The sequence below is a fragment of the Phacochoerus africanus genome, chromosome 9, assembly GCF_016906955.1.
Source record: "Phacochoerus africanus isolate WHEZ1 chromosome 9, ROS_Pafr_v1, whole genome shotgun sequence".
Lineage (NCBI taxonomy): Eukaryota > Metazoa > Chordata > Mammalia > Artiodactyla > Suidae > Phacochoerus > Phacochoerus africanus.
In genome coordinates, this window is record NC_062552.1 from 22,277,540 (window position 1) to 22,301,894 (window position 24,355).

The following is a 24,355-nucleotide window of genomic DNA, read 5'->3' on the forward strand; positions in this document are numbered from 1 at the left end:
ACAGTGAAATAATGTTTTCTACCTATCTGATTAGGAAACAAACAGAAACACTTGTTTGTGTAGCCTTGCCTACCAGCACTTGACATTGTATTAGTTTCCTGTGGTTTCTGTAACAATCACCACAGCTCAATGGCTTAAAACAACAGAAATTTGTTTTCTGACAGTTCTGGAGGCCAGAAGCCCAAAATTAGTATCATTGGGCTGAAATCAAGGTGTTGTCACAGGCATTACCTCTTCCTGAGGTAAGGGGAGAATCTGTCCTTGCCTCCTCCAGCTTCTGGTAGATGCCAGCCTTCCTTGTTTTGTAGATATTATTCCTATTTCTGCCTCTGTATTCACACTGTCTTCTCTTCTGTCTCTAAGTAATCTCCCTGCCTTTCTCTCTTGCAAGGACATTTGAGATGGCATTTACACTCCATTTGGATAATCCAGGATAAATTCTCCATCTCGAGATTTTAACTTAATCTCTCCTGCAAAGATTACCCCCATTTCTTTTGCCAAAGTAATATTTACAGGTTCTAGGCATTAGAATGAAGATATCTTTTTGAGGGCCACTTTCCAGTCTACCCTGGTGTATTAATATTCTGATTCTTCCATCTACAGGTGAGAGATTAACTGGTTATAATTTCAGTTTCCTTCAGTGTAAAATGGGAAATAATATGAAATGTCATATATTATTGAAAATATTATGACAATGTAAAGAACTATGACAATATGTGGGGCTTAGAAAGAGGTAAATGGTTGTTAATTGTCATTGTCATGGCAACGTTCTGTGCTGGTCAGGGTGCCAAGGAAACAGGTCCTTCCTTAGCTCTATAGGAGGATATATTAGTAACATTCCGGGAAGATTAAGAACCACTGGAATTACCATGACAGAGATGATCTGATTTAGCAATTGCACTTTTAGAAAGTTCTCTACTACCACACACTTACATAATGCGGGTATTATTTACTGCCACATTGTTAATATTGTTAAATGTTGCTGGTTAAATAAGGATATGTCTGTAAAATGGAATACTATTGAGACAAAAGAAAAAGCTCTTTCTATGTTGATACAGAAACTACTGCAACATAATAATAAAGGCAAGATGCAGTGGAATAGGTTTGGAAGTACAAAATGTCAGGAAAATAATAGGCTTCTCTTGTCTTGCATGCTAACAATATACCTTGAAGGTAACCCCAGGCTCTAATATGTTTGCTTTAGAAATAGAATCCGATGCTGGGGTGGGACGAGGAGAGGTGAAGGTGGACAGACTTTCACTGTACATTGCTCACATTTTAGTAATTTTGAACCATGTGGAAGTTTTACTTATGTCTATACGACCATTTTAAAAACATTTTTAAAAATTTATTTTGGAAATCCTGTTCCTAGATATAAACAATGGGCAATCAGACATTTTCCCTTCTTAATTACTCCCACGACGGGAATAAACGCATGTTCCCAGTCTCAGGTAACTGTGTAGCAAAACAGCAAAGAACAGCTGGCAGCGGTGGGATTCGAACCCACGCCCCCGAAGAGACTGGAGCCTTAATCCAGCGCCTTAGACCGCTCGGCCACGCTACCACGGAAATGCACTTTCTTAAACTCTCCTTAACTGTTTAAAAGACACAACATGTTCGTGATGCTTTTTTTCTAGAGCGTCCTCCTCCCTCCCCCTGCCACAGTCAACTCTGCCATCCCAGCCACCAATAGAATCCGCAAATAGGTTCCTACCTGGAGATACCCACTTTTGCCTCCTGTGCTATGTTTCTGATACTCGAGAGCAAAGGGAGAAGCACCCAATGCGTAATATCCATCAAACTAGAAGAGGATCCGTCAAGAAAATGATTTGTAATCACCACCTCTGACGCAGCGCCGGAACAGGACGCAAATATCAAAAGTCTCCAATTTGTCAACTGTGTTTGGGGGTCTGCAGCGGGAAGTTATTTTTAATGTCCTCGCCTAGAAAACACAGAAGCTCTCCTCCCCACTCACCCGGAACCTGACCCGTGGTTTGTATGTCTGTGTGTGATTTCTTACTGAAGGAAACAACTGTGCCGCTGTGCAGACCTCCTTATTGCAGAAGGTGATCACGGTCTGAATTTACGAAGTTCAGGGAGGGGATCAGTTTGCGTTTGGTGCGGGGCGTCGCATCCTCTCCAGGCCTAGAGAGCACGCGTTCCACCCGCTCCAAACCAACGCGAACTCGCCAGGTCCCCGGCCTTTTTTCTCTAGGTCTCTGCCTCTAGGAGGCTCATGCTCCCACTGATCGGACCTGATGCGCCAGATGCTGCATCTTTAAGTGAGCCCTAGTTATACTGTTTTCACATCTACTGAGTAGCCTCAGGTTTATTGGCAAGTCACTTAAGCTTATTGGGTCTTACATTCCTTATATATAAACTGGAGACAGTAGCAAAACTTGTCTAAAGCAATAGATAGATAGATAGATAGATAGATGCCAATATATGTAAGACACATACAAATTGCTTGAAAGTGTACCTCACCCTTTATTCAGTAAGCACTGAATAAAATTTGCTATCAGTATTTGTATCACTATTAACATTCATTGAACAACTTTTTGTGTCAAGCGTTGTCTTTTAAATAATACTATAAAATATCATCCCATTTTACAGATGATGAAGCTTTTAAAATTGACTTATATTTGCAAGAAAACCAGGTGATTTTTTTCCCCCTAAATTAATAGACAGAACATAGAAGATTTACACTTCAGTCCTACAATTTCAATTTCGGGACATTTTCCACTTTGCTAGATTGAAAGCCAGGATATCCTTTCTCCATTGTCAATCATCTCACCTCATCTCCTCCCCCTTATCTCACCTCTTTTTATATTACTCTGGACTTCTAGCCATAATAGAAGGGCCTTCAGGTCATGGCCATGGTCAAAGGCCTTGATTGTAATGGGAATACTGACAGGTAAGGATGCTTCAGAGCTAGATAAGGAGACTGCGGCTTCCTTTCATCAGAGGTAAGCATTTTTCTGTGCCCCTCATGGCTACAGTTTGGAAATCTTCATGCCCGTGGGCCCAGCTCAGGTCCCTCATATACCATCATATCATCATATATCATCATATGTATCATCTCATATATCATCATATCATATGTATATCATCATCTATGCATGTCGTTAAGTAGGGACACTGTGAAATCTTATGAAGTCTAATGTCTCCCAGCAGTAAATGGTGTTTAAGACAATGGGAAAAAAGGCCACCATGATGCATATTTAATTAAGGATAAAAATCCAGAAGTAATTTTGATCAATCACTGTGACATACTCGGTATACACAGTAAACATAAGACCTAGCACCTACTCTTACTTTGAACTCTATTATAAAAATCTGACTTAGAAAGTCCATGTAAACATCAAAGAGAATCTAGAGTTATAGGGAAAAGCATAGTTATCAGTGCCTTCTTAGCGCAGTAGGCAGCGCGTCAGTCTCATAATCTGAAGGTCCTGAGTTCGAACCTCAGAGAAGGCACAAGAGTTTTGTCCTTTCACCAGTAGGAGGAAGCAGGGTAGTAGATGAAAGACCTCGCTAACTAACTCCCAGTAGATCTGCTGTGCTTATAAATGGGGGCTCTGTCTGTTCCTCAAGATTAGCAGGTACTTTTGGTACCAACTTGCTCTGATAGCAAGACATACCATAAATCTGCATCAACTGTCCATTTGCCGCCCTAGAAAATTACCTTAAAACAACATAAATTTATTATTTTCACTTCTGGAGATCAGAAGTCTGAAATGTATCCTACGGGGCTAAAATCAAGGTGTGGCAGAGCTGCCTTCTTTCTGGAGGTCCTGGGGAGAAGTCATTCCTTGCTTTTTCCAGCTTCTAGAGGATGCTCCCCTTCCTTGGCTCATGTTCACATCACTCTGACCTCTGTTTCTGTTATCACATCTCCTTCTCTGACCCTCCTACCACCCTCTTATAAGGACCTTATGATTACAGCCAGCCCATCCTGATATTCAGGATAATCTTCCCATGTCAAGATTCTTAATAACATCCTTTTATTATGCAAGAGAACATATTCACCAGTTTTAAAGATTGGGAAATGGTATCTGAGGGAGGGAGAATGGAAGACATAATTACACCTACCTTAGTCTACCCACTGGTCCCCCCAAATTCACACCTGTCCCACATGAAAAAAAATTCACCCCATTTCAATCTCCCCCCAAATCTTAACTCATTTCAGCATCAACACATCTAAATCTCATCAATTCAAAAATTGCAAATATCATCACTTAAATCACCCAAATTTGGAATGAGTGAGGCTCTGTGTATAATCAATCCTGGGCACAAGTTTTACTTTATTGATTGAATACTTATGTGCTAGATATCCTTTTAAAATATTTTATAATTTCATCAAGTCCTCCCATTACTTCTATTAGGTAAGCCTATTACTACTGCCATTTCACATGTGAGGAAAGTGAGGTAAAGCAATTTACCAAATGTCCCTTCACTACTAAGTGGAGCCCCTAAAGTTTGAATCCAAGAAGCAGTGTGAACTAGTTCAATAAAGCCCTAATCAAAATGAACAGAGATGAGACCCAGCAATTGTTGGGGGTCAGCTTTCTGACTAATATATTTTTTGGCCCCGCCCCCAGCATGTGGAATTTCCCAGGCCAGGGATCGAACTTGAGCCACAGCAGTAACAACTGCCAAATCCTTAACAGCGAGGTCACCAGGGAACTCCCGCTTATTTAAGCTTACTACCTACTCATCGTTCTTAGTGTAACTATTTCTCATTAAAAAGTTTTTTAAAAATTAGCATTTGCCAGTGAGTTTGCCCAAAGAACAGGATAACACCCTGGTTACTCTGCCCCACCCTATACTCTCCCCATACTCTTTCATTGCTTTATTTTTCTCCACAGACTTCATCATTATCTCATATGCTTATTTAATACACTCCTTTCTTTATTTTTTGTGTCATCCCCACCAGAATGTAAGACCATAAGAGCAATGCTTTTTGTTACCTTTGTTCGCTGCTATATTTCATGCTCTTAGGAATATGCCTGGGGTGGTTACCAGAGGCTGGCATAGGAGGGAGAGGGGTGACCAAAAGATACAAACTTAAACTAATAAGATAAGTCGTGGAGATGTAATGCACAGCTTGGTGACTATAGCTAACAGTACTGAACGTATATTTACAGCTGCTAAGAGTTCCCATAAAAGTTGTTTAGAAGTTCCAAGAAAGAAAGAAAGAGAAGAAGGAAGGAAGAAAGAAAGAGAGAAATATGTTTGGTACATAAAAGACCAGTAGTTTATGTTGTTGAATTAATGGGTGAATGAACGGGAGACAAAAAGACACAGAAGTTCCATAAATCTTTGGGACCAAAACTAAATTGCTTTAGATATCTGGCAAAATTGTACAACTAGCTCTTTTCTCACAGCAACTTTGTCCTAGCTCTGGGGTATTTGTATCTAGGACATTTTTCCTTCCAGTTGGTCATTATTCCTGAAGTTTTCTAGTGTTTTCTTTAAGAGAAATAACACAAGAACATAATGTTCTTCCTCATATTCCCTTCAAAATAGCAAGCATGCCCCTGCAAACATCCTAATTTTCCTGTGTAACTAATAGTGGATTCATTTATTGTATTTAATGAAATCAATTAAAGAGATGGAGAGTGTTAGAATCTGGATAAATTATACATATCTTCCCATCTGGGCACTTTAAACTGTAATACATTGTAGGTGCTCAAGAACATTGTACCAGTTTAAGGCAAAACATATGAAAAGTGACTGAGGTAAAATCACATGCAGTCAGTGTTCTTTGGAGGTGGTTTGCATTTGGATTGGCACCTACAGAAGAACCCATTTCTTTTTAAAATTAGGGAACCTGAGCAAAGTGCAATCCTACAATTTGTATCCGACTAAGTTCTAACGCTGTAAATTCGGTGAGAATTTGTGGGGGTCAGTAGGAAGACATAGTTAACATAAAACGAAGCTTTTCGGCTTTCTGAGAAAAGCCAAGGCCCTACTGGGAGTCGAACCCAGGATCTCCTGTTTACGAGACAGGCGCTTTAACCAGCTAAGCCATAGAGCCACCTGAAAGCCCCACGCGGGGTCGAATCTACCTCATTTTACTTTGGTTGGGTGGAAAAAAATTAGTTTACATAATTTAGTGCCTTCAGAAAATATGCCAATTCCAGGGAGGGTCTTTCACTTCCTCAGAACGCGCTGGAGACAGAAAAATACAAAAGAAAAATATGCAGTTGAAGCATTGGACAAAGGATTTTTCTATTATCTCAAGGAAAAGTGTTACAGAAAGTCGAGGCTGGGAAATAAGCAGTAAAGACGATTTCAAGGAAATATACATATACTTTAAAAAAAAAACTTTAAAGGATTTGCATGGAATAACTGGCCATATGTGACAAAGAAAACTCATTTGCGGTACCTGCAGGTGCCAGATTGACGCATCTCTCGGGTGGAGCCGAGGGACTGGGCGTTAAGCCAATCTTCCTTCAGCTACAGGTGTCAGCCGGGTTAGTTGCTCCCCAAATCCCACCTTGCCATTCTCGAGAGCACAGTAAAGATCCGTCCTAAGAACCTTCCACCTGGAAGCGCTGGGGAGGGGGCGGAGGCGGGAGTGGGGGCAGGGAGGCAGGAACCCCTGCAGCTTCCGCCTCAAGAAATTTGGTGAGCTTTTGACAAAACTCCAACAGGAAACAGACTGTGGACTTCAGTTACCCCTCCCCCCCCCCCCTTTTTGTGCTCCTCTGTTCCTCTCGGATTAGGTTTTTCTACTCAGGTAGTTCTGAAACCCAGCTCGTGAGGGGGTAACGCCTTCTCTCGAATCCGGTCCCTGCACCCCGCAGTGACCCTCTTCCCTCCGCCCACCAGTCGCATCCTCCTAGGACAGGGAGAGAGCGGGGCTGGAGGGCGGTCGACCTCCGGAAGGCCCCGCGTGGGTAGGAGAAGGGCGGTGGGAGTTCAGGGTGAGTCTGGGGGCCCCCAGGACAGGCGGGAACTGATAAGACTGAGGGGATGGGGGGCAGGGAGGCTGGGACCGGGGAGGGGAGTTCCAAGGACCAGTCCAGACCGCATTCGTAAGGTCAGACTGCTGGGACCTGGGGGGGTTCGAAGATGCGCATCACGGATCCCAGCCCTGAACTGTGGGAATGAAAGCCTTGAACATATTCAGCAAAAAGTAGGTCTGTCGCACAGATGTTACTTTCCATGTTTTTTTACAACAGTGTCTTTATGAAAGGGTCGAGTCTCGAATTCCAGGGGGTTAAGGATGCGGAAGCTGGGAGTGGGAGGGGAGCCCTTCTGTTTTCCCGGTGCGGACCAGACTTATAACTTCCCTTCACCGACTTTTAAACTCAGCCGGCAAACCTGAGACTCATCTCAGCGTCGTCACAGTTCCAAAGCCAGATCAGCCACGGTCTGATTTTCAAGCGTTTCCTCAATGATTTTTCTAAAACCTAATGGATTTATTCTATGACTACCTCCTTCTTTGCACCCAGGTATCATAAGAGACAGAGCCAGAGGAGACACTCAGGGCTCCTAAGGTCTGGGTTGGTTTGGACAGAGGGGCATCCACCAGAAACCGAATTCTGGCTGTTATCTGTACCTGTGAAGACTCATTACAGCGCAGAGAATCAGGGAGGATGGAGCACCTGATAGTTGGTACGTGGGAATCAGCGAATGGTCTGAGCGCACAGTTTTAACTCTAATTCTGTCCGATTGAAGGACGTGAAGTTCCCCAAGAGTGTGTGTTGAAAGGGAGTAGAGAAGATAATATACACAAAGTTCATACTGAATTTGCTTTCCTTGTGTCTTTTGAGCATTAGAAAGCGCTCTAAAAGAATTTTTTTATTTTATTTTACTTTAATAGATGTAACATGCGTAAGCGATCCAAAGCGTTGGAGGAGGGCTCTAGTTTCTTGGGTGAACAGAGATTCAAATCCCAGCCCTGCCAATCATTTTTGTACAGGCTCTTCAGTGAAAGGGAGAGAACCCTTCCAGGCGCTTTTGGGAGTTGACAGTTTGGCAGAGAAAAGAACTTAGTTCAGGGAAGAACTTTGTCTTTATCATAATAAATAAAGGATAATTATGGTTCAGTTTGTTTGTTTTTTAACAAATTTTCCCCATATTTCCCCTCATTTTTTTTCAGAACTTTGGTCAAGATTTGTAGTCCAAAAGGATAGCATTTTCTTTTTGTAAAAGGATTATATGTTGTATATGTAACATTTTCACAAGCCCCAACCTGAAACAGTGTCAAAGCAGACCCTTCCCCTCCCTTAACCAGCATCCCTCCCCCACCCCTCTCCCACTCATTTGCCTCCCAGATTCAGACTTACCGGCAAACATCCATTTTTGTACTTCCTTCCAAGAACAAATGTATCCATGTATCATTAACTCACTTTTTACTCAAAGATAGTATATCCAGCAAACTCTTGTGCACCTTAATCACTTCAAATATCCTGGAGTGATTCCTGTAGAAAAATATAAAGAGCAGGATTTTCGCTAAAGACAGGCCAAGGTAGAGGCCTAGTAGGGCCTGACTAAAATTTGGTCAAAAAGGAAGTCTGGTGTATTCAGATAATACACCTTGAATCTGGACCCAGATGGAAACCACAAGGGTCAGAGACTGAGGAAACAGAAAACCAAGGAGCTGAATTGTCCGCGTCAGCCCTGGACCCTAGGAACATCTAATGGCTGGGAGGAAGGGGCAGTGTGGCAGAGGAGCTGGTAGCTATGTGGAGTACTTATATTTTCCTCATTCATCCTATGTCAAACTTTCAGTATCTTCTGTAGATTCTCCATTCCCTAGAGCAGTGACCTTCAAACTTTAGCCTGTACTAGGATCACCTGGAAGGCTTTTTAAAACAGGTTCCTGCCCATTTCTGATTCGGTAAGTCTGAAAGGGATCCAAAAACTGCTTTTCTAACAAGTTCTCAAGTGATGCTGTTGGCCGCGGGTCAAGGGACCACACTCTGAGAATCAATTCCCTAGAGATGGAAGGCAAGCCAGAGAAAATGATGCCTGAGTGAAGGCCTATATTGGGGAATTCCTCTAAATAATGAGTTGTTCATGGAGGGTAGCAAATGGTCTCCATAGCCTTATTCAGATGTGATTTAACAGTAGGTCCATCCATTCTCACCTGCTCTGAGTGCTGTCCTCTAATGGCCTATAGCTGCCCCCTTTTCAGAATATTACCTTCAGCTGCCTTCTTCAGAGAACCCTCAGCCAAAGGGAGCCGGCTCACATTGGCTATGCCCTCGGGGCCCAAGGGTGAGCCCATAGCGAACAACTGACAGACCTAAGTTATAAAAGGTCATTCCTCTTCCTTCAAGATGGAAAGAATTATAGTGTGATTTATCCAAAATTAAACTCCATAGACATTGCATTCTTACAACTCTGTTTTCTCTGCCCTATTTTGCTTCAGTGATTCCCTCTTCTGAGGCCACCCGCCAGTAAATTCTGCATACCTGAATCCTAGTCTCAGCTTTTGTTTACTGGGACCCGAAGCCACATCGAGGAGTGTTCATGAGACCACAGAGCAAGATTTGATGTGTTTTGGGAGGGACTTCAGCTACTCTATATCAGATTTGGGGAACTAACACAGGCACTCTCAAAGTCCAAGAACCACCAATGTCCACACTGTCCACAGGGAAGATACTACATCTATGCAGTAACTGTCATGGAGGAGACTGCATTGGGGTCTTAATTGCAGGGGTGGGCTGCTTGACAAACTGGGAATAGAATGAGTCAAAAGGGGTTGAGTCCCGGTTCTCTGGAACTTCAGAACATCCTCCTCCTGCTCAGGGACTCTCCTCAAAGGTTTTATCATTAGTGGATCCTTAGTGATTTTAGATGTCTGCCAGGTGGTTTGCAGGGGTAGTAGATTTATACGACAACACTGGTCTTGGAATCAATTAGCTCACAACTATCTAATTTACATGAGAGATCGTGGGAACCTCAGGTTCAAAGAAAAAATTTGCTGCATTAGTAGAGCCAGTGATGATGGTGATCACCACGATAGTCCTAGTCAAGTTTTCAATGCTGTAACAGCCTGGAGTTTCTGAGATCCTCTTGGGCAGTCTGCCCCTCCCAGAAGGTTCTGCCTGTGGCTTTCCTTGGGGACTAAGATCTGTCACGTGGATTGGTGGGAAAGGGAGAAGGGGAAAGCTGTATCTCTTGATCTTTTCTTGATAAAGACTATCAGCAGCAGCAGCAGCATCTGCAAGGTTGTGATCAGGATGGCTGCTTCCACACCTGCCCCTCACCTACACTCATCTCCCAGGGAAGTTAAGGAAATTGGTTTTTCATTATTCTGGTCTTGGTTTTCCCCAGAACATCCTGTCTTTTTCTCTTCAGAGCCAGCCACTGGAGGGCATCAGGAGTATGACACCTGGATTTTCCAGAGCAGCCGGTGGCAGGATTGAGACCTCTCCTAAACACTCAGGCATAATGCACTCAGGTTGAAGCTGCAGTCCTCCACCTTCCTCACTTTAGGTCTTTACTGTGGAGCAGCAATGTTGCTCCCCTGGAGGGTTCACTTTGATACAGCACCTTTTCCTGATTTGGCCTGAACCAGTGTCTTGAGAGAATTTTATACATTGTTTCACCCCATCCTCCTCACCAACTTCCTGCACCTGGAATATTCTGATCTGAAAACAGAAGCAGATTTGGAAGCCTTCTGAGGAGTGTTGAGTTCCCTAGAGGTTCTCAAGAAGTGCAGAGATTTCAAAGAAACTAAAAAATGAAACACACCTTTCTCAGCTACCAGAGCTGGCTCTGTAATCCCCTCACTGTCCTAACTGCCCTAGTGCTTAGTAAGAGACTTATAAAGTCTCAAATCCTGTGGGTTATGGCCAAGAATGACCAGGTTTGGTTTGGTTTTTTTTTTTTTTAATCAATTTTTTTCTTACTAGGTTTTGAGTTCAAGAAGGCAAAACATCCAAATATTTTGAAACTATTTTCCATTTTTCTGTATGTCTATTACCTATGAATTGTTAGAGTCTTAAGAATCGCTGTTGCTGTATAAAGATTAAGTCAGGGATCACATTTCTATTTAGGTACACAACAGGGTTATAATGTTTGACATTACTCACTGATGTTTAAATTTCATGTTATTTTTAAGTGCAAAAAAATATTTTAAAGTGCATGTACCTATGTTCATAGTAACTTGTGAAAAGGGAAAGAAAAACACCTATTTTGTTCCTTATACAATCTTCTCTTTCCTGTTTTTGATATTCTGAAATTCATCTTAATATAAAAGACTGAACTTTAATTCTAAAAGAGCATGGGCTAAATAGGGCTTCCAGCATGTTCTTTACTCCTCTGATTAGGAGAAGGTTTTGTTATGATTTCTTCTATTTTTACGTGGTTTTAGATTTTTTAACAGTGAGCAGAAATTAATTTTATAAACAGAAACGTTTATATATGTGTTGAGAGAGAAAGAGAGGAGATACCTGAAGAAGCAAGGAGTCCTCTCCTGCAGGGGTTCTCCAGGAGACCAGAATGGGAGGGTACAGAGGATGCTGACCCTCAGCCATCTGTGTTCATGTCACAGCAACTCTATGAGCAGCCAGTCCCAACCAGTGTTTTTGGATGGGCCAATGAAAGGTCTAGAGTGCTTTTGAGGAAAACAAAATACTGAAGAGCTGGGTGAGGTAGGTAGCCAAGGAAGCAAAAACAGAGTGAGCAAGGAAGAAGCAGTATGACTCCAAACATAAGGGACTGGGAAAACACCACAGGAAGCTAGCTGCTGCAGAATTTTTGTTTTTGTTTTTTTAATTTGAGACAGTGATTAGAATGAGTTTCAAGGTGATGAGAAACCCATCGTTCAGAATGAAGGAGCATCCCCGCCTTGGTGCCATGACCTGAATGCACTAAGGGACAGGCACCAAGGAAGGCTCTGGTAGGGTCCGACCCACAGGGGCTTTGAGATCCACCATCATAGAGATGCCCCTCCTTTCAGGTGAAGTGAGGTTTCTGCTCTCACTCTGCCTTCAGAGATCCTATAAGAAAACTACAGGGTGTCAAGGGACTAAAGGAAAACTAACTGGAGAAAGAAAGAGTTTAACAAAAATGCATGCCTATCTTGGAGGAGAGAAGAGGCTATTAAGGAGCTCTTGAGAGTCTTGCTGCCAGTTTCTGCTTTCTTTAAACCTTCAGGATGGGGAAATGAGAGGACTTCTGGGACTCCCCTTTTAGGGACATGGGTAGTCTGAACCGTACACCTATAATTATCCTTGGGAATAGAGTGGGGAAAACTAGATGCTTTGGGATCAGAGGGTTGGGAGATAGGTTTTCCTTCCTTTAATCCTCTGTGTCTCTCTCTCTCACACACACACACACACACACGCACACACACGTAGGTATTTGGGCAGTACAAGATGGCTTGATCATGTGGAGGCTGAGTAGGCATCTGGAACAAATATGGATCCTTAAATGTGTTCTTCAGGTGGGAGGCAACTTCCTGATGGTCTCTGGCCTTTCCTATTCGCTTTTGAACTGCTTCAGGTACTCCAAGATATCTGACTTGACTGTGCTGACTGAAGCCCGGTGGTACCAGCGCATAACAGGGACTCCATCAGGCCCCACCAGGAACTTCTCAAAGTTCCAGCGAATGTCATGGACCTTCATGGGCTCCCAGAAGAGTTGGTTTGATGAGCCCAAAAGATCAGAGGTTGGAGGGCAGGAGTTCTGGAGCAGAGATATGGAAATAAAAAGATAGGGGTTTTTTTTTTTTTTTTCCTGCTTCTGTGTGGTCCAGTCTTACCCCACCCCTAGAAAGTCATATATATATAATTTTTTTTTGTCTTTTTTTTTTTTTTTGCTATTTCTTTGGGCCGCTCCCGTGGCATATGGAGGTTCCCAGGCTAGGGGTTGAATCAGAGCTGTAGCCACTGGCCTACGCCAGAGCCACAGCAACGCGGGATCCGAGCCGCGTCTGCAACCTACACCACAGCTCATGGCAACGCCGGATCCTTAACCCACTGAGCAAAGGCAGGGAGCGAACCCGCAACCTCATGGTTCCTAGTCGGATTCGTTAACCACTGCGCCATGACGGGAACACCTAGAAAGTCATATATTAACTACTTGATATGCTCCTTAATGAAGCACAGACTTTTCAATACGTCATTACCATTACAACTATTCCCAACCAAATGACCAAGTGTTAGTATGATAGAAAATAGAAAAAAATTTATCTTTCTTTCCTGTTTCTCCTTCACTTCCATGAAGCTTCAATGAAAGACTAACTTCTCTTTTCTATAGTAAGTCATAGCATTTTTATAGCTTCGGTTTCTTTAGCTGAAAAAAAAAGTGTCCTTCTACCTGGGCTTCTGTGGTTCTAAACCTCTGTGACTATAAATTTAATTATCACATGACACTTGCATTATATTTTTCTATATCTGTCTCCCTGATTAGATATGAATTCTTTCAGGGAAGAGGCTATGCCCTATTAATATTTGTTAACTCATTGGATAGCCTAGTTCTTGCATATAACTAGGAATTTGATAAATGGTTGTTGAATGAAAGAATTATTACCATTCAGTATGGAAAAGTAGTCTATGTCTGAGCTCCCATATGTTATATATTTCCTCTACTTAAAGCTAAAGGCTCACAACAGATATTGCCTTGGTCCTTGAACTTATCTGAGCATTTCTTTCCAAGGAGTCCAAACTCAATCCTAGACTTGACCTCCACGCTTTCAGGGCATCTCTATCTTTCTCACCAATCCGTGCCAGTATATGTTCACTTACCTTCAGGAAGGTAAAGACCTTCTGTTCTTTTTCTCCATTTACATCCCCTTTCTCAAATAGCTGAAAATTGGGAACAAAGCCACCACCTGGACGCACATATCTGCAAAGAACCAGAGAGTTTCTAAGAGGATCCGAGTTAAGACAAGGATGGATAGTAACAGCTTCCAAAACTTCACCACAAAAGGAAATTAGAGATGAAGCAGGAGAGGTTGTGGACAGGGAAAGTGAGAAAAAAAAAAATCTCTGGGAACCAGGACTTCATGCATAGGCTTTATGGAGCCAATAAAGGATTTCAAGAAAATTGGAAAGCAATATTTAAAGGTTAGGATTCTTTTTTTTTTTTTTTTCCTTGTCTTTTTAAGGCCGCAACCATGGCATATAGAAGTTCCCAGGCTAGGGGTCCTATTGGAGCTGTAGCCGCTGGCCCATACCCCAGCCACAGCAACTCTGGATCCGAGCCTCCTCTGTGACCTACACCACAGCTCATGGCAACACCAGATCCTTAACCCACTGAGCAAGGCCAGGGATCAAACCAGCATTCTCATGGATGCTAGTCAGGTTCATTAACCTCTTGAGCCATGACGGGAACTCCTAAGGGTTAGGATTCTTGATTCATTTCTGTTTCCTATATTCTCTCCTTTTTTCCTGTGCTTCTTTTCCATTAGGTGTCCCCTAATTTTCTCATTAAATAATTCAGAAGTAGAGAGAATTAATGAGCACTGCTAGCAGGGCAAGACTGAATTCAAAGCATCATCATGATGCTCTTGAACCCATTAATCTATCAACCACCCCCAGAAGTTTCTGGAATAAGTAGCCTCTAGATAGAATGTAGAAGGAAAATCTTGACAGGGTCTCTTTGGGGTCTCAAGAGGCACTTACTTGAGCCCCAAAAGGATCTCTGAGTTCTTTGCTGGTTCTTGTTTTCCAAATTGGTTGCAGGGAAAGCCCAACACAACTACACCAAAAGGCTTCAGCTCCTCTTGTAGTGCATTCAGTTCTGTTGGTAGAGAAGGAACAGCAAGGGTAGTCTAGTCAGTAGCCCTACTTTGAACATAAAAGACCACTGATTTATCCCTTTATCACATGAATAAGCTAATGACTATGAAGGGAAGGGTTCAAGATTACAGAAACTGAGGAAGCAGAGCAAAAACCTAGAATATAGGTTACCATAAACACATCAAAATAGCTGCCATTTCTTTTGTGCCATAGTTCCCATAAGTGGCTTCACTTCATCACCCAATAGGAACCCTTCTTAACAGGCACAGAGTATTTATTATTCTGGGTGTGTGTGTGTGTGTGTGTGTTGTGAGGGGGGCAGGGGGAGAGGATATCCCTGTTTGATTCTGAAGAGAAGTCAGATTTAAATGCCATTGCCTTCCTTATCTGGAGGACTGGTTGATAGATCAAAAAATATTTTAAGGAAAGGCGAACAAAATACGCATACTCCCCCCCGCCCCACTGTGTCTCATGAAGACACTCCAGTCACCTTCCCAGGGGTGCTCTTTGGGAGTTGTAGAGGGAATCGGAGAAATGCTAAGCCTAGCTCCTGGGCATTCTTTACTTTCTTGTCGGTTCCAGTGACATAACTGATGCCATTTCCCTAGAACACTCACTGAGATTCTAGGCTATAAACTCCAAAGTGTTCTTTACCACTGGCAGGAAGCCTTCCAACTCTCTGTCTGGACTTGTACCATTATTTCTGTCTTCACTGCAGGTCAGATTTACTGCCCCATGACTAGCACCAGTCAGTCTCATTCAGACTTACCTCTATCTCTTGGCATCTCCCTAAGGACCTCTTCTTACAAGAAATACCTTCCTATTGTTAGATATTTGTCCAGTTATTATCCCTCTTATTGTTAGCCTTGATGAATAGTTCTTTCCCATACTCAGCCATTTGCAGCAACTTGGATGGAACTAGAGACTCTCATACTAAGTGAAGGAAGTCAGAAAGAGGAAGACAAATACCATATGATATCACATATCTGGAATCTAATATATGGCAAATGAACCTATCTACAGAAAAGAAACAAACTCACGGACATGGAGAACAGACTTGTGGTTGCCAAGATAGAGGGGGAGGGAGTGGGAGGAACTGGGAGTCTGGGGTTAGTAATTGCAAACTATTGCATTTGGAGTGAATAAGCAAGGAGATCCTGCTGTAGAGCACAGGGAACTATATCCAATCACTTGTGATGGGACGTGATAGAGGATAACATGAAAAAAGAATGTATATTAATGTATAATTGGGTCACTTCGTTTACAGCAAAAATTGGCAGAACATTGTAAACCAACTATAATTAAACATTTTTTTAAAAAAAGAATATTTGTTTCCTAGAGTGGCACAGTGGGTTAAGAATCTGACCTCATCAGTTTGGGTCGCTATGGAGACATGAGTTTGATCCCTGGCCCCAATCAGGGGGTTAAAGGATCTGGAGTTGCCTATGTCCCAGCTGGGGTTTGGATTCAATCTCTGGCCCAGGAATTTCCATATGCAGTGGGTGCTGCGGCCATTAAAAAAACAAACAAACAAACAAAAAAAACGGGGGGAAGGAATATTTCCTTCCTATTGCTGAAACACCTAGCAGATCTTGGTTCTAGTCCTTTGACAAGTTCCTTTAATTCTCTCAATGTGATCATCTAGAGTAAATTCAAATCTCATTTGAGTGAGATGCTCTTTACAATTCCCATGAACTATTTTAAATTATAGCACAGCAATATATCTTGAATAAGGAAACTCCTCATGCAGTGATACAGAATGAAGTCGAAGATAGTTTATTATGTGAAAAAGCAAGGTGCAGAACCATTTGTGCATGTGGATATTGGTGTGTGTGTGTGTGTGTGTGTGTGTGTGTGTGTGTGTATGTGTATGATGGGAGGGAGAGAGAGAGGCTGACTTGCTTGCACCTGCGTTAAACATTTATGGAAAGGTACACCATAAACTGATGACACTGGTTGCCCAAAAGGAAGGAAATGTGGATGATTTCATTGTAAAACCCTTTTGTATTTTTAAAATTTTGAATATTGTGAATGTACCATCTAGTCAATAAGTTTAAGGTAAAACTGAATTTAATTAAAGCAGATTTGTTGTTGTTGTTTTTGTTTGTTTGTTTTTGATTTTGTTTTTGACATTTCCTGGGCCGCTCCTGCGGTATATGGAGGTTCCCAGGCTAGGGGTCGAATCAGAGCTATAGCCGCGGACCTACACCACAGTCACAGCCACACGGGATCCGAGCCGCGTCTGCAACCTACATCACAGCTCACAGAAACGCCAGATCCTCAACCCACTGAGCAAGGCCAGGGACCGAACCCGCAACCTCATGGTTCCTAGTCGGATTCGTTAACCACTGAGCCATGACGGGAACTCCTAATTAAAGCAGATTTGAAAGCAAATTCACATTCCATGGTACTGCTGTTTAACACATCTCAAATTTTTAAGCTTACTGTATTTTTCAAGTTTAACTTTTTCAAGGGAGGAAAATCTCCATTCACTAAAATGTTGCTAAACTTTTATTTAGGCTCTTATAATTAAATTCTGAGATTTTTATAAAATATTAAAAAATTTAGTCTGTAGCTTCTCAAATTTTCCCTGGAGTTAATTGTACATAAAAATAATAAATACAAAATGACTCCCAAATTATTTTAAATGTCTAGGTCTTTCCAGTATCTGTACTATTGAGAGTATCTTTTTAAACATTTTTAAAATTAAAGTATCATTGGAGTTCCCATCGTGGCACACCGGAAGCGAATCTGACTAGGAACCATAAGGTTGAGGGTTCCATTGCCGGCCTTGCTCAATGGATTAAGGATCCAGCGTTGCAGTGATCTGTGGTGTAGGTCGCAGATGCGGCTTGGATCTGGCATTGCTGTGGCTCTGGCATAGGCCGGCAACTACAGCTCAGATTAGACTCCTAGCCTGGGAACCTCCATATGCCCTGGGTGTGGCCCTAAAAAGACAAAAGACAAAAAAGAAAAAAAAAATTGAAGTATCATTGACTTACAGTGTTATGCCAATTTCCATTGTACAGCAAAGTGACTCAGTTACACATATATATTACTTTTTATATTCTTTTCCATCATGGTCTATGCCAGGTGATTGAATATATTCCCCTGTGCAATACAGTAGGACCTTGTTGTGTATCCATTCTAAATAGAGAGTATCTTTTTATGTACAATTTCACCATTAAATTGAAAAGGTTTTTAATGTCTCTTGGTGAATGTGAACCATTTGGTTTTTGTTGTTCTTTGGACGAGGAAGTATTTTAATATAATTTTTGCTTACGTCAAGCAGTCCCCTCTGCTTTAGTCCATTCAGACTGCTGTAAAAAAATACCAGACTGGATGGCTTATAAATAAATAAATAAATAAATAAATAAATAAATAAATAAGAAATTTATTTCTCATATTTCTGGAACCTGGAAGTCCAAGATCATGGTGTCAATATGGAATGTTCTGGCAAAGACCCTCCTCCAGATCGCAGACCGCCAACTTCTTGCTGTGTCCTCACAAGGTAGAAGGGACTAGGGAGCCCTCTGGAGTTTCTTTTATAAGAGCATTAATCGCATTCACAAGGGCTTTACTCTCTAAGCACCCTACCTGTTATGACCACATTAGGAGTTCAACATATGAATCTGAGTGGTGAGGGGACACAAATATTCAAATCAGAGCACTTGCTGTCTCTTAATTTTCAAATATCAAAAACTGGTGTGCCACATATCTTAGAAGTGAGATTGCAATATGCCTACACTTAAGTGGTGTTTAAAAAGGAGAAAATTCTTGGATTTCTTATTACTGAAACTCCATGAAAACAAATTGATAGAGAGTTCCCTGGTGACTCAATGGGGCTCAGATCCTTAATCTGGCGTTGTCACTGCTGTGGCGCAGGTTTGACCCTTGGCCTGAGAACTTCCACATGCTCCCAGTGCAGAAAAAAAAAAAAAAAAGACATTGATAGGACTTTATATTTCTGATCAGTTGAATAGATACTAATGTCAATAAGTGGAAAATTTTTCTTAAAACTTGTCAATGTATTATTTTGATTGATTTTTTTTGTGGCATTGGATACAATTGACCTTATGAATTTATTTTGAACTTTTTTTAAAAAGCAGAAAATAAAGTTCCTGGCATGTTGAAAACTATATCAATCTGTAGTATAATCCATCTAAAACTTTAAATAACCTTTCCTGTTTTTTTTTTTTTTCTCTCTTTTAGGGTAGGAACTCCCAGTGTAGGGCTGCAGCTCCTGGCCCATGCCATGGCAACAGCAACATGAGATCCAAGCCCATCTGCAACCTACACCACAGCTCACAGCAATGCCAGATCCTTAACCCACTGAGCGAGGCCAGGGATGGAACCCACATCCTCACGGATACTAGTTGGGTTCATAACCCACTGAGCCACAGCAGGAATGCCCATCCTCTTTGCTGCCTTTTGGAGATGCCTGTGGAACCCAAGGGCATTTCCCAAAAGATCAAAGATCAACCTCTCTCCTTTTGTTACCGGAAGTCACCAGTGAGTCAGCCCCTGAAACCTAGGTTCTGGTCTGGGAATCACAGCTAGGATTTGATGTTCTCCTGTTGAACACAGTTTCACAGAAGATCAATAGCACATAGTAAGTGGCCATGACGAGTCAAGACAAAAACAAGGACCACTCCATAATAATCAGTCAAAACATGAACATAGTCCAAATCATAAAAATGACCTCAGGAGTTCCTCTCATGGCTCAGCGGTTAACAAGTCTGACTAGTATCCACAGGGGGTTCGATCCCTGGCCTTGCTCAGTGGGTTAAGGATCCGACTTTGCCGTGAGCTGTGGTGTAGGTTGCAGACATGGCTAGGATCTGGCGTTGCTGTGGCTGGCGGCTACAGCTCCGATTTGACCCCTAGCCTGGGAACCTCCATATGTCACAGTTTCGGCCCTAAAAGACACAAACAAACAAACAAATGAACTAGTACCATCCTATTCTTATCAATATAAATGACTGCTGCTTCTTCACCAGCTATAGTTTTGGCCTTGCTTTATTCCTCCTAATGCATAGACATGATTTATTAAGATACCCAATCACTGAACTATGCCCATTTCCTCATTTCCTGACAGCATCCAATCCAGAGCAAAACTTCAATTCCTTGAACCCTTCCCCAATCACCTAACACAAACCCAATCCTCAAATAAGTCATTTCTAATTCCTTCTTGCTGAGAAGCCCCCTGGCTCCCTATAGTGTTTGTTCTCCCTTAGGGCGCTGAGGAACAAACTCGACTACAGATATGCTCCTGGTGATTCCTATCTAAATCTTTGAGAGAATCTTAGTTCTCAAACCTGGAGATAATTCTCCTGGCATTCTAAGGCGCAGAGAAGTGGGAGGATTTAGGGGAACAGAATCACATAATCACCTATCCTCTCATCCTCCTGCTTCCTCCTAATAACAAATTAGCAAAACCTTCTGGATTTAGAATTTGGCCATCTGACAAAGCCAGTTCCCACAGAGTTGAAACATAGTTCTTACCAGGATACTGAGCTGTCAAGCCTCAATAGGTGGCCACGTTGACAAAGAGGACATGTTTGCCTGCGTACTGCTTGAACGGGATGTACTCCTCGCCATCGAGGGTGAGGGCTCCATACTCATAGATGGTGCCTGTCACCCCCTTGTAGCAATCCATCTAGAATGTAACAAAATAACCATAATGAGGCAATGATCAGATACACAACAATCCCCAACATCTGTGAAAGTTTTGAAACTCTAAGAACTGAAATTTCCGAGTAATGTTTTTAGTTATGGCTGATGCCACAACTAGAATTTATATCTTCAAACTGAAAATCTATTTTTTAAAATGGGACAAGCACTTTATAGTGTCTTCCCCATTCCTGGAATATGAATATAACTTGCCCCCATTCTTCAACATTGCACTCTCTTCCACACCCTAACACCCCTGATCCAGGCTCCCACCCCCTTCTCAAATATTCTTAACAGGCTTTGGCAGTTTCTGATAACAGAAATAAGTTTTACATCAATTTCTCATCTGTGTATTCTGACTATAATTTCCTCCCCTTACAACTGGGCCAATAGCTTGCTCCTCTGGATTCCATTGAAGGCTTTCCAGAGATTTGCCAGTGGGCGCTCACCAGTATCTACAAAATTCATCCTCGATATCTGTTTCTTCTTATCTTTATATAAAATTGGAAGCAAAGAGAAGAGACTTCCTTTCTACAAACACACCAAGGGAAAAAGGGAGATAGGACCTGGAGCAAAAGGCTAACGTTATTTGAGGAGATGGGTTCCTGGGAAGTGGAGAAAACTTTCAGAATTTTAGAACAATTTAAGTGAGCTTCCAAGGAACCTTAGTCCATAACATCTGCCCTGTGCAGTGAAGGAAATGCTTGTAGGTGAGTTCCTGTGGGGACAGTGAGGCAAAAAACTATTTTATCATTTTCCACCTCTGTAAGTTCTGCTACCAGGACAGCAGACAATAGCTTCCCCTTCACTATCCTTGGAGAAAAGGAGGCTGACCCTAGGGCAGGCACCTTCCCTATGTGTCCATACATCCACGCACATCCGTGTACACACATTAATCCAAATATCTGGTGGCATTAGCCACTATGAAATTGTTGTCACCTGTGTGCCTGCATTCTTTTTTGCATTCATGCTGCCTCCATGCTAAATAGTTTCTAGCATGTCTTTGTTGCCACTGCAATTTAAAAATATGTATATAATGGAGTTCCCAACTAATATCCATGAGGACGAGGTTCAATCCCCACCCTCGCTCAGTGGGTTAAGGATCCGGCATTGCCATGAGCTGTGGTGCAGGTCACAGACAAAGCTTGGATTTCCCATTGCTGTGGCTGTGGTGTAGGCAGGCAGCTACAGCTCTGACTGGACCTCTAGCCTGGGAACCTCCATATGCTAGCCTCCATATGGTATGGCCCTAAAAAGACTCTCTCTATATATACATACATATATACATATACATATATATACACACACACACACACACACACACACACACACACACACAGACACACACATATATATACATACACATGACCTGGAAATCATCCTGTGAGCTGTCATTTATGAGCCTCCATTTTCCTTGTCTTCATCCTACCTCAGCTTGGGTCTCAATAGCTTCCAGTTGTCTGCCTCACACATAGATATAACCCTGTGAACTGGGATGTAGAATCCCAAGGATATTGCAGACTTGAAGAGCTTGATCTTTCCTTCCCAGCTTTCAGCTCTGCTCCAGTTTGCTTAGGTCTATTTGAACACCCTAAAACATAGCTTTTTATTCACAAGATGACTTTCTACAACAGAAATTCCACACTTTACCAGGTAGCAGCTGCTGACACAGACCTGGTTGACTTTTTTTTTTTTTTTTTAAATTTCAGAGATGGGAAATGACCTTACTGCAGCTATAAGTAAAGCTACATCTTTTATTTATTTTTATTTTTTATTTTTTGTCTTTTTGCCTTATCTAGGGCTGCTCCTGTGGCACATGGAGATTCCCAGGCTAGGGGTCTAATTGGAGCTGTAGCTCCCGGCCTATACCACAGCCACAGCAACACGGGATCTGAGCCACGTCTGCAACCTACACCACAGCTCACGGCAACGCCGGATCCTTAACCCACTGAGCAAGGCCAGGGATCAAACCCGCAACCTCATGGTTCCTAGTTGGATTCGTTGACCACTGCACCACGACGGAAACTCCATACATCTTTATATTTATAAAATCTTTTTATTATATGCATAATCTTACACTTCACATGAACCCAATAACAAAGCACTCAAGTGTTGCTTGAGGATCTGCATAAATATCATCTGGGAACATATTAAAAAATACAATTCTGAGGAGTTCCCATCATGGCTCAGTTGTAACAAGCCTGAACAGTATCCATGAGGATGCCAGTTCGATCATCGGCCTCGCTCAGCAGGTTAAGGATGGCGTTGCTATGAGTTGTGGTGTAGGTTGCAATTTTCTGCTAGGATCCTGAGTTGCTGTGGCTGTGGTATAGGCCAGCAGCTGTATTGATTCAACCCCTAGCCTGGGAACTTCCATATGCTGCAGATGTGGCCCTAAAAAAAACCAAACAAAAAACTATATATATATATATATATATATATATATATATATATATATATATATATAAAATTGTGAGCTCCCCTAAGACTTACTGAATCAGAAACTGGGGGTACAATCCAGTAATCTGTGCTTTAACAAGCCCCCCTGGTGAGTTGAAATCTGGAAATCACTGCACTACACGATGGGTTTTCTCTAGCTTTTAGAGAGGAGAAAAAGGAGCCAATAAAAGATACTTAACAGGCTTAATGTCACAGGTTGAGTTTTTGAGTGAATTTGCCTAATTTTAAAGTTAATAATGGTTGGTGCTTCAAGTCATTTACTCCAGTTCCCACCCTGCATCCTAAGACATATACACACAACTTTTCCAGGGTGGCTGCCAACACCCAGTGTGGGCCCTTTTCCTGGAGGGCATCAGCTGATTTGGAGTACAAATCCTCTGATCTGAGCTTTACTCCCGCCTGGCCACACCACCTCCCCTAAAACTAAAACTGGCCAACAACCCTCCTGGCCTTTTATGTTTTATTGTGCCCTGAAAAAAAAAGGGGGGGGGGCCCTTCTTCACCTATCCTGAAACTCAAAGCACATTCCAGCACGAGCTTCTTTTCCACCTGCCCCAGGGTTTCAGGCTCTCCAAGAGCAAATGGGTCAGCCTTCCTGTTAATCCCTTTGCTACTTCACGTGCATTTCCCAGGCTACAAGGATTCAGACCAGAATGGAGGGGACAGGCTCAAGGTTCCAGACTAAAATAGAGGGTGTGACAGGCTCTGGGCTATCAATTGGCAGCCCTGGGCGGCGGGGGTGGGGTGGGGTGCAAAGATGAATGCCGTGAGAGCAGCCTGCGTCCTTAGCTCACTTTCGGCCAGTGACTCACCAGGCTTAGGAGGGACCACCCGCGCGAAGAACGGCGGTTTATGGGAGCCTCTGCCTCGGAGACAGCAGTGGCAGATGTCAGTTAAGAAGCGCTGGGGAGACGGACTTGAAGAGGAGAAAGAACCCCTTGCATCCTTGGAGACCAATTTAGTTAAAACGTGCTGGTTTCCCTGCGGGGCACTCACCTTCATCTTTTGCTCCTTTGGGATCAGCTGAGCGAAGCCAACCAGGCACAGTGAGAAAAGACAGGAGGCCCAGAACTGCGGGGCCATGGCTTCAACTCTGCACTCCAGGCGAGTCTCAAGTCCCCGGGGACCTGTGCTCCTTTTGTGGCCCAGGCAAGGGCCAGTTTGAAGATGTGCCCTCCAATCACAGAGCAGCATTCACACAAGCAAACCTCCACCCCACCCCCCCGCCCACCCCGCGCTCCCTCCGTGTTCCTCTTCTTCGCTCTCCCCAGCCTCCACCTTCCTCCCCTCTTCCTCCGCCCCGCCCGCAAGCCCCGAAGGCTCCGCACACCCGGCGCATCCGAGATTGGACCACCCGCGGATGTTCCCGCACCTTGTTTTGGCAGGTGAAGGGGGAGGCTTCCCTCTTTGGAACTTGAGGTACTCTCTCGACTTCTCCAAGTGACTGGCGGTTCCTAGGTGCTGGCTCTGCATCCAGGAAATAAAGCTACCATCATTGGATCAGAATCTAC

The 24,355-nt window shown here is 42.8% G+C and overlaps 1 protein-coding gene and 3 non-coding genes across 4 annotated transcripts; 1 reads left to right on the forward strand and 3 right to left on the reverse strand.

Annotated features, from left to right (window-relative positions):
• Positions 1-1,482: 1,482 nt before the first annotated feature.
• On the reverse strand, positions 1,483-1,564 carry TRNAL-AAG (transfer RNA leucine (anticodon AAG)). Its single transcript has one exon. It is a non-coding gene; the product is annotated as a tRNA-Leu (tRNA).
• Positions 1,565-3,404: 1,840 nt separating this feature from the next.
• On the forward strand, positions 3,405-3,477 carry TRNAM-CAU (transfer RNA methionine (anticodon CAU)). The gene has a single exon. It is a non-coding gene; the product is annotated as a tRNA-Met (tRNA).
• A 2,489-nt stretch (positions 3,478-5,966) lies between these two features.
• TRNAT-CGU (transfer RNA threonine (anticodon CGU)) lies at positions 5,967-6,040 on the reverse strand. Its single transcript has one exon. It is a non-coding gene; the product is annotated as a tRNA-Thr (tRNA).
• A 5,676-nt stretch (positions 6,041-11,716) lies between these two features.
• Positions 11,717-24,031, reverse strand: GPX6 (glutathione peroxidase 6). The gene is made up of 5 exons (XM_047796896.1): positions 23,841-24,031; positions 20,217-20,370; positions 14,595-14,712; positions 13,716-13,815; positions 11,717-12,654 (listed from the first exon to the last, which is right to left on the reverse strand). The coding sequence occupies exons 1-5, from the start codon at positions 23,925-23,927 to the stop codon at positions 12,448-12,450; spliced, it is 666 nt and encodes a 221-aa protein (XP_047652852.1). The 5' UTR covers positions 23,928-24,031; the 3' UTR covers positions 11,717-12,447.
• Between the last annotated feature and the right edge of the window lie 324 nt (positions 24,032-24,355).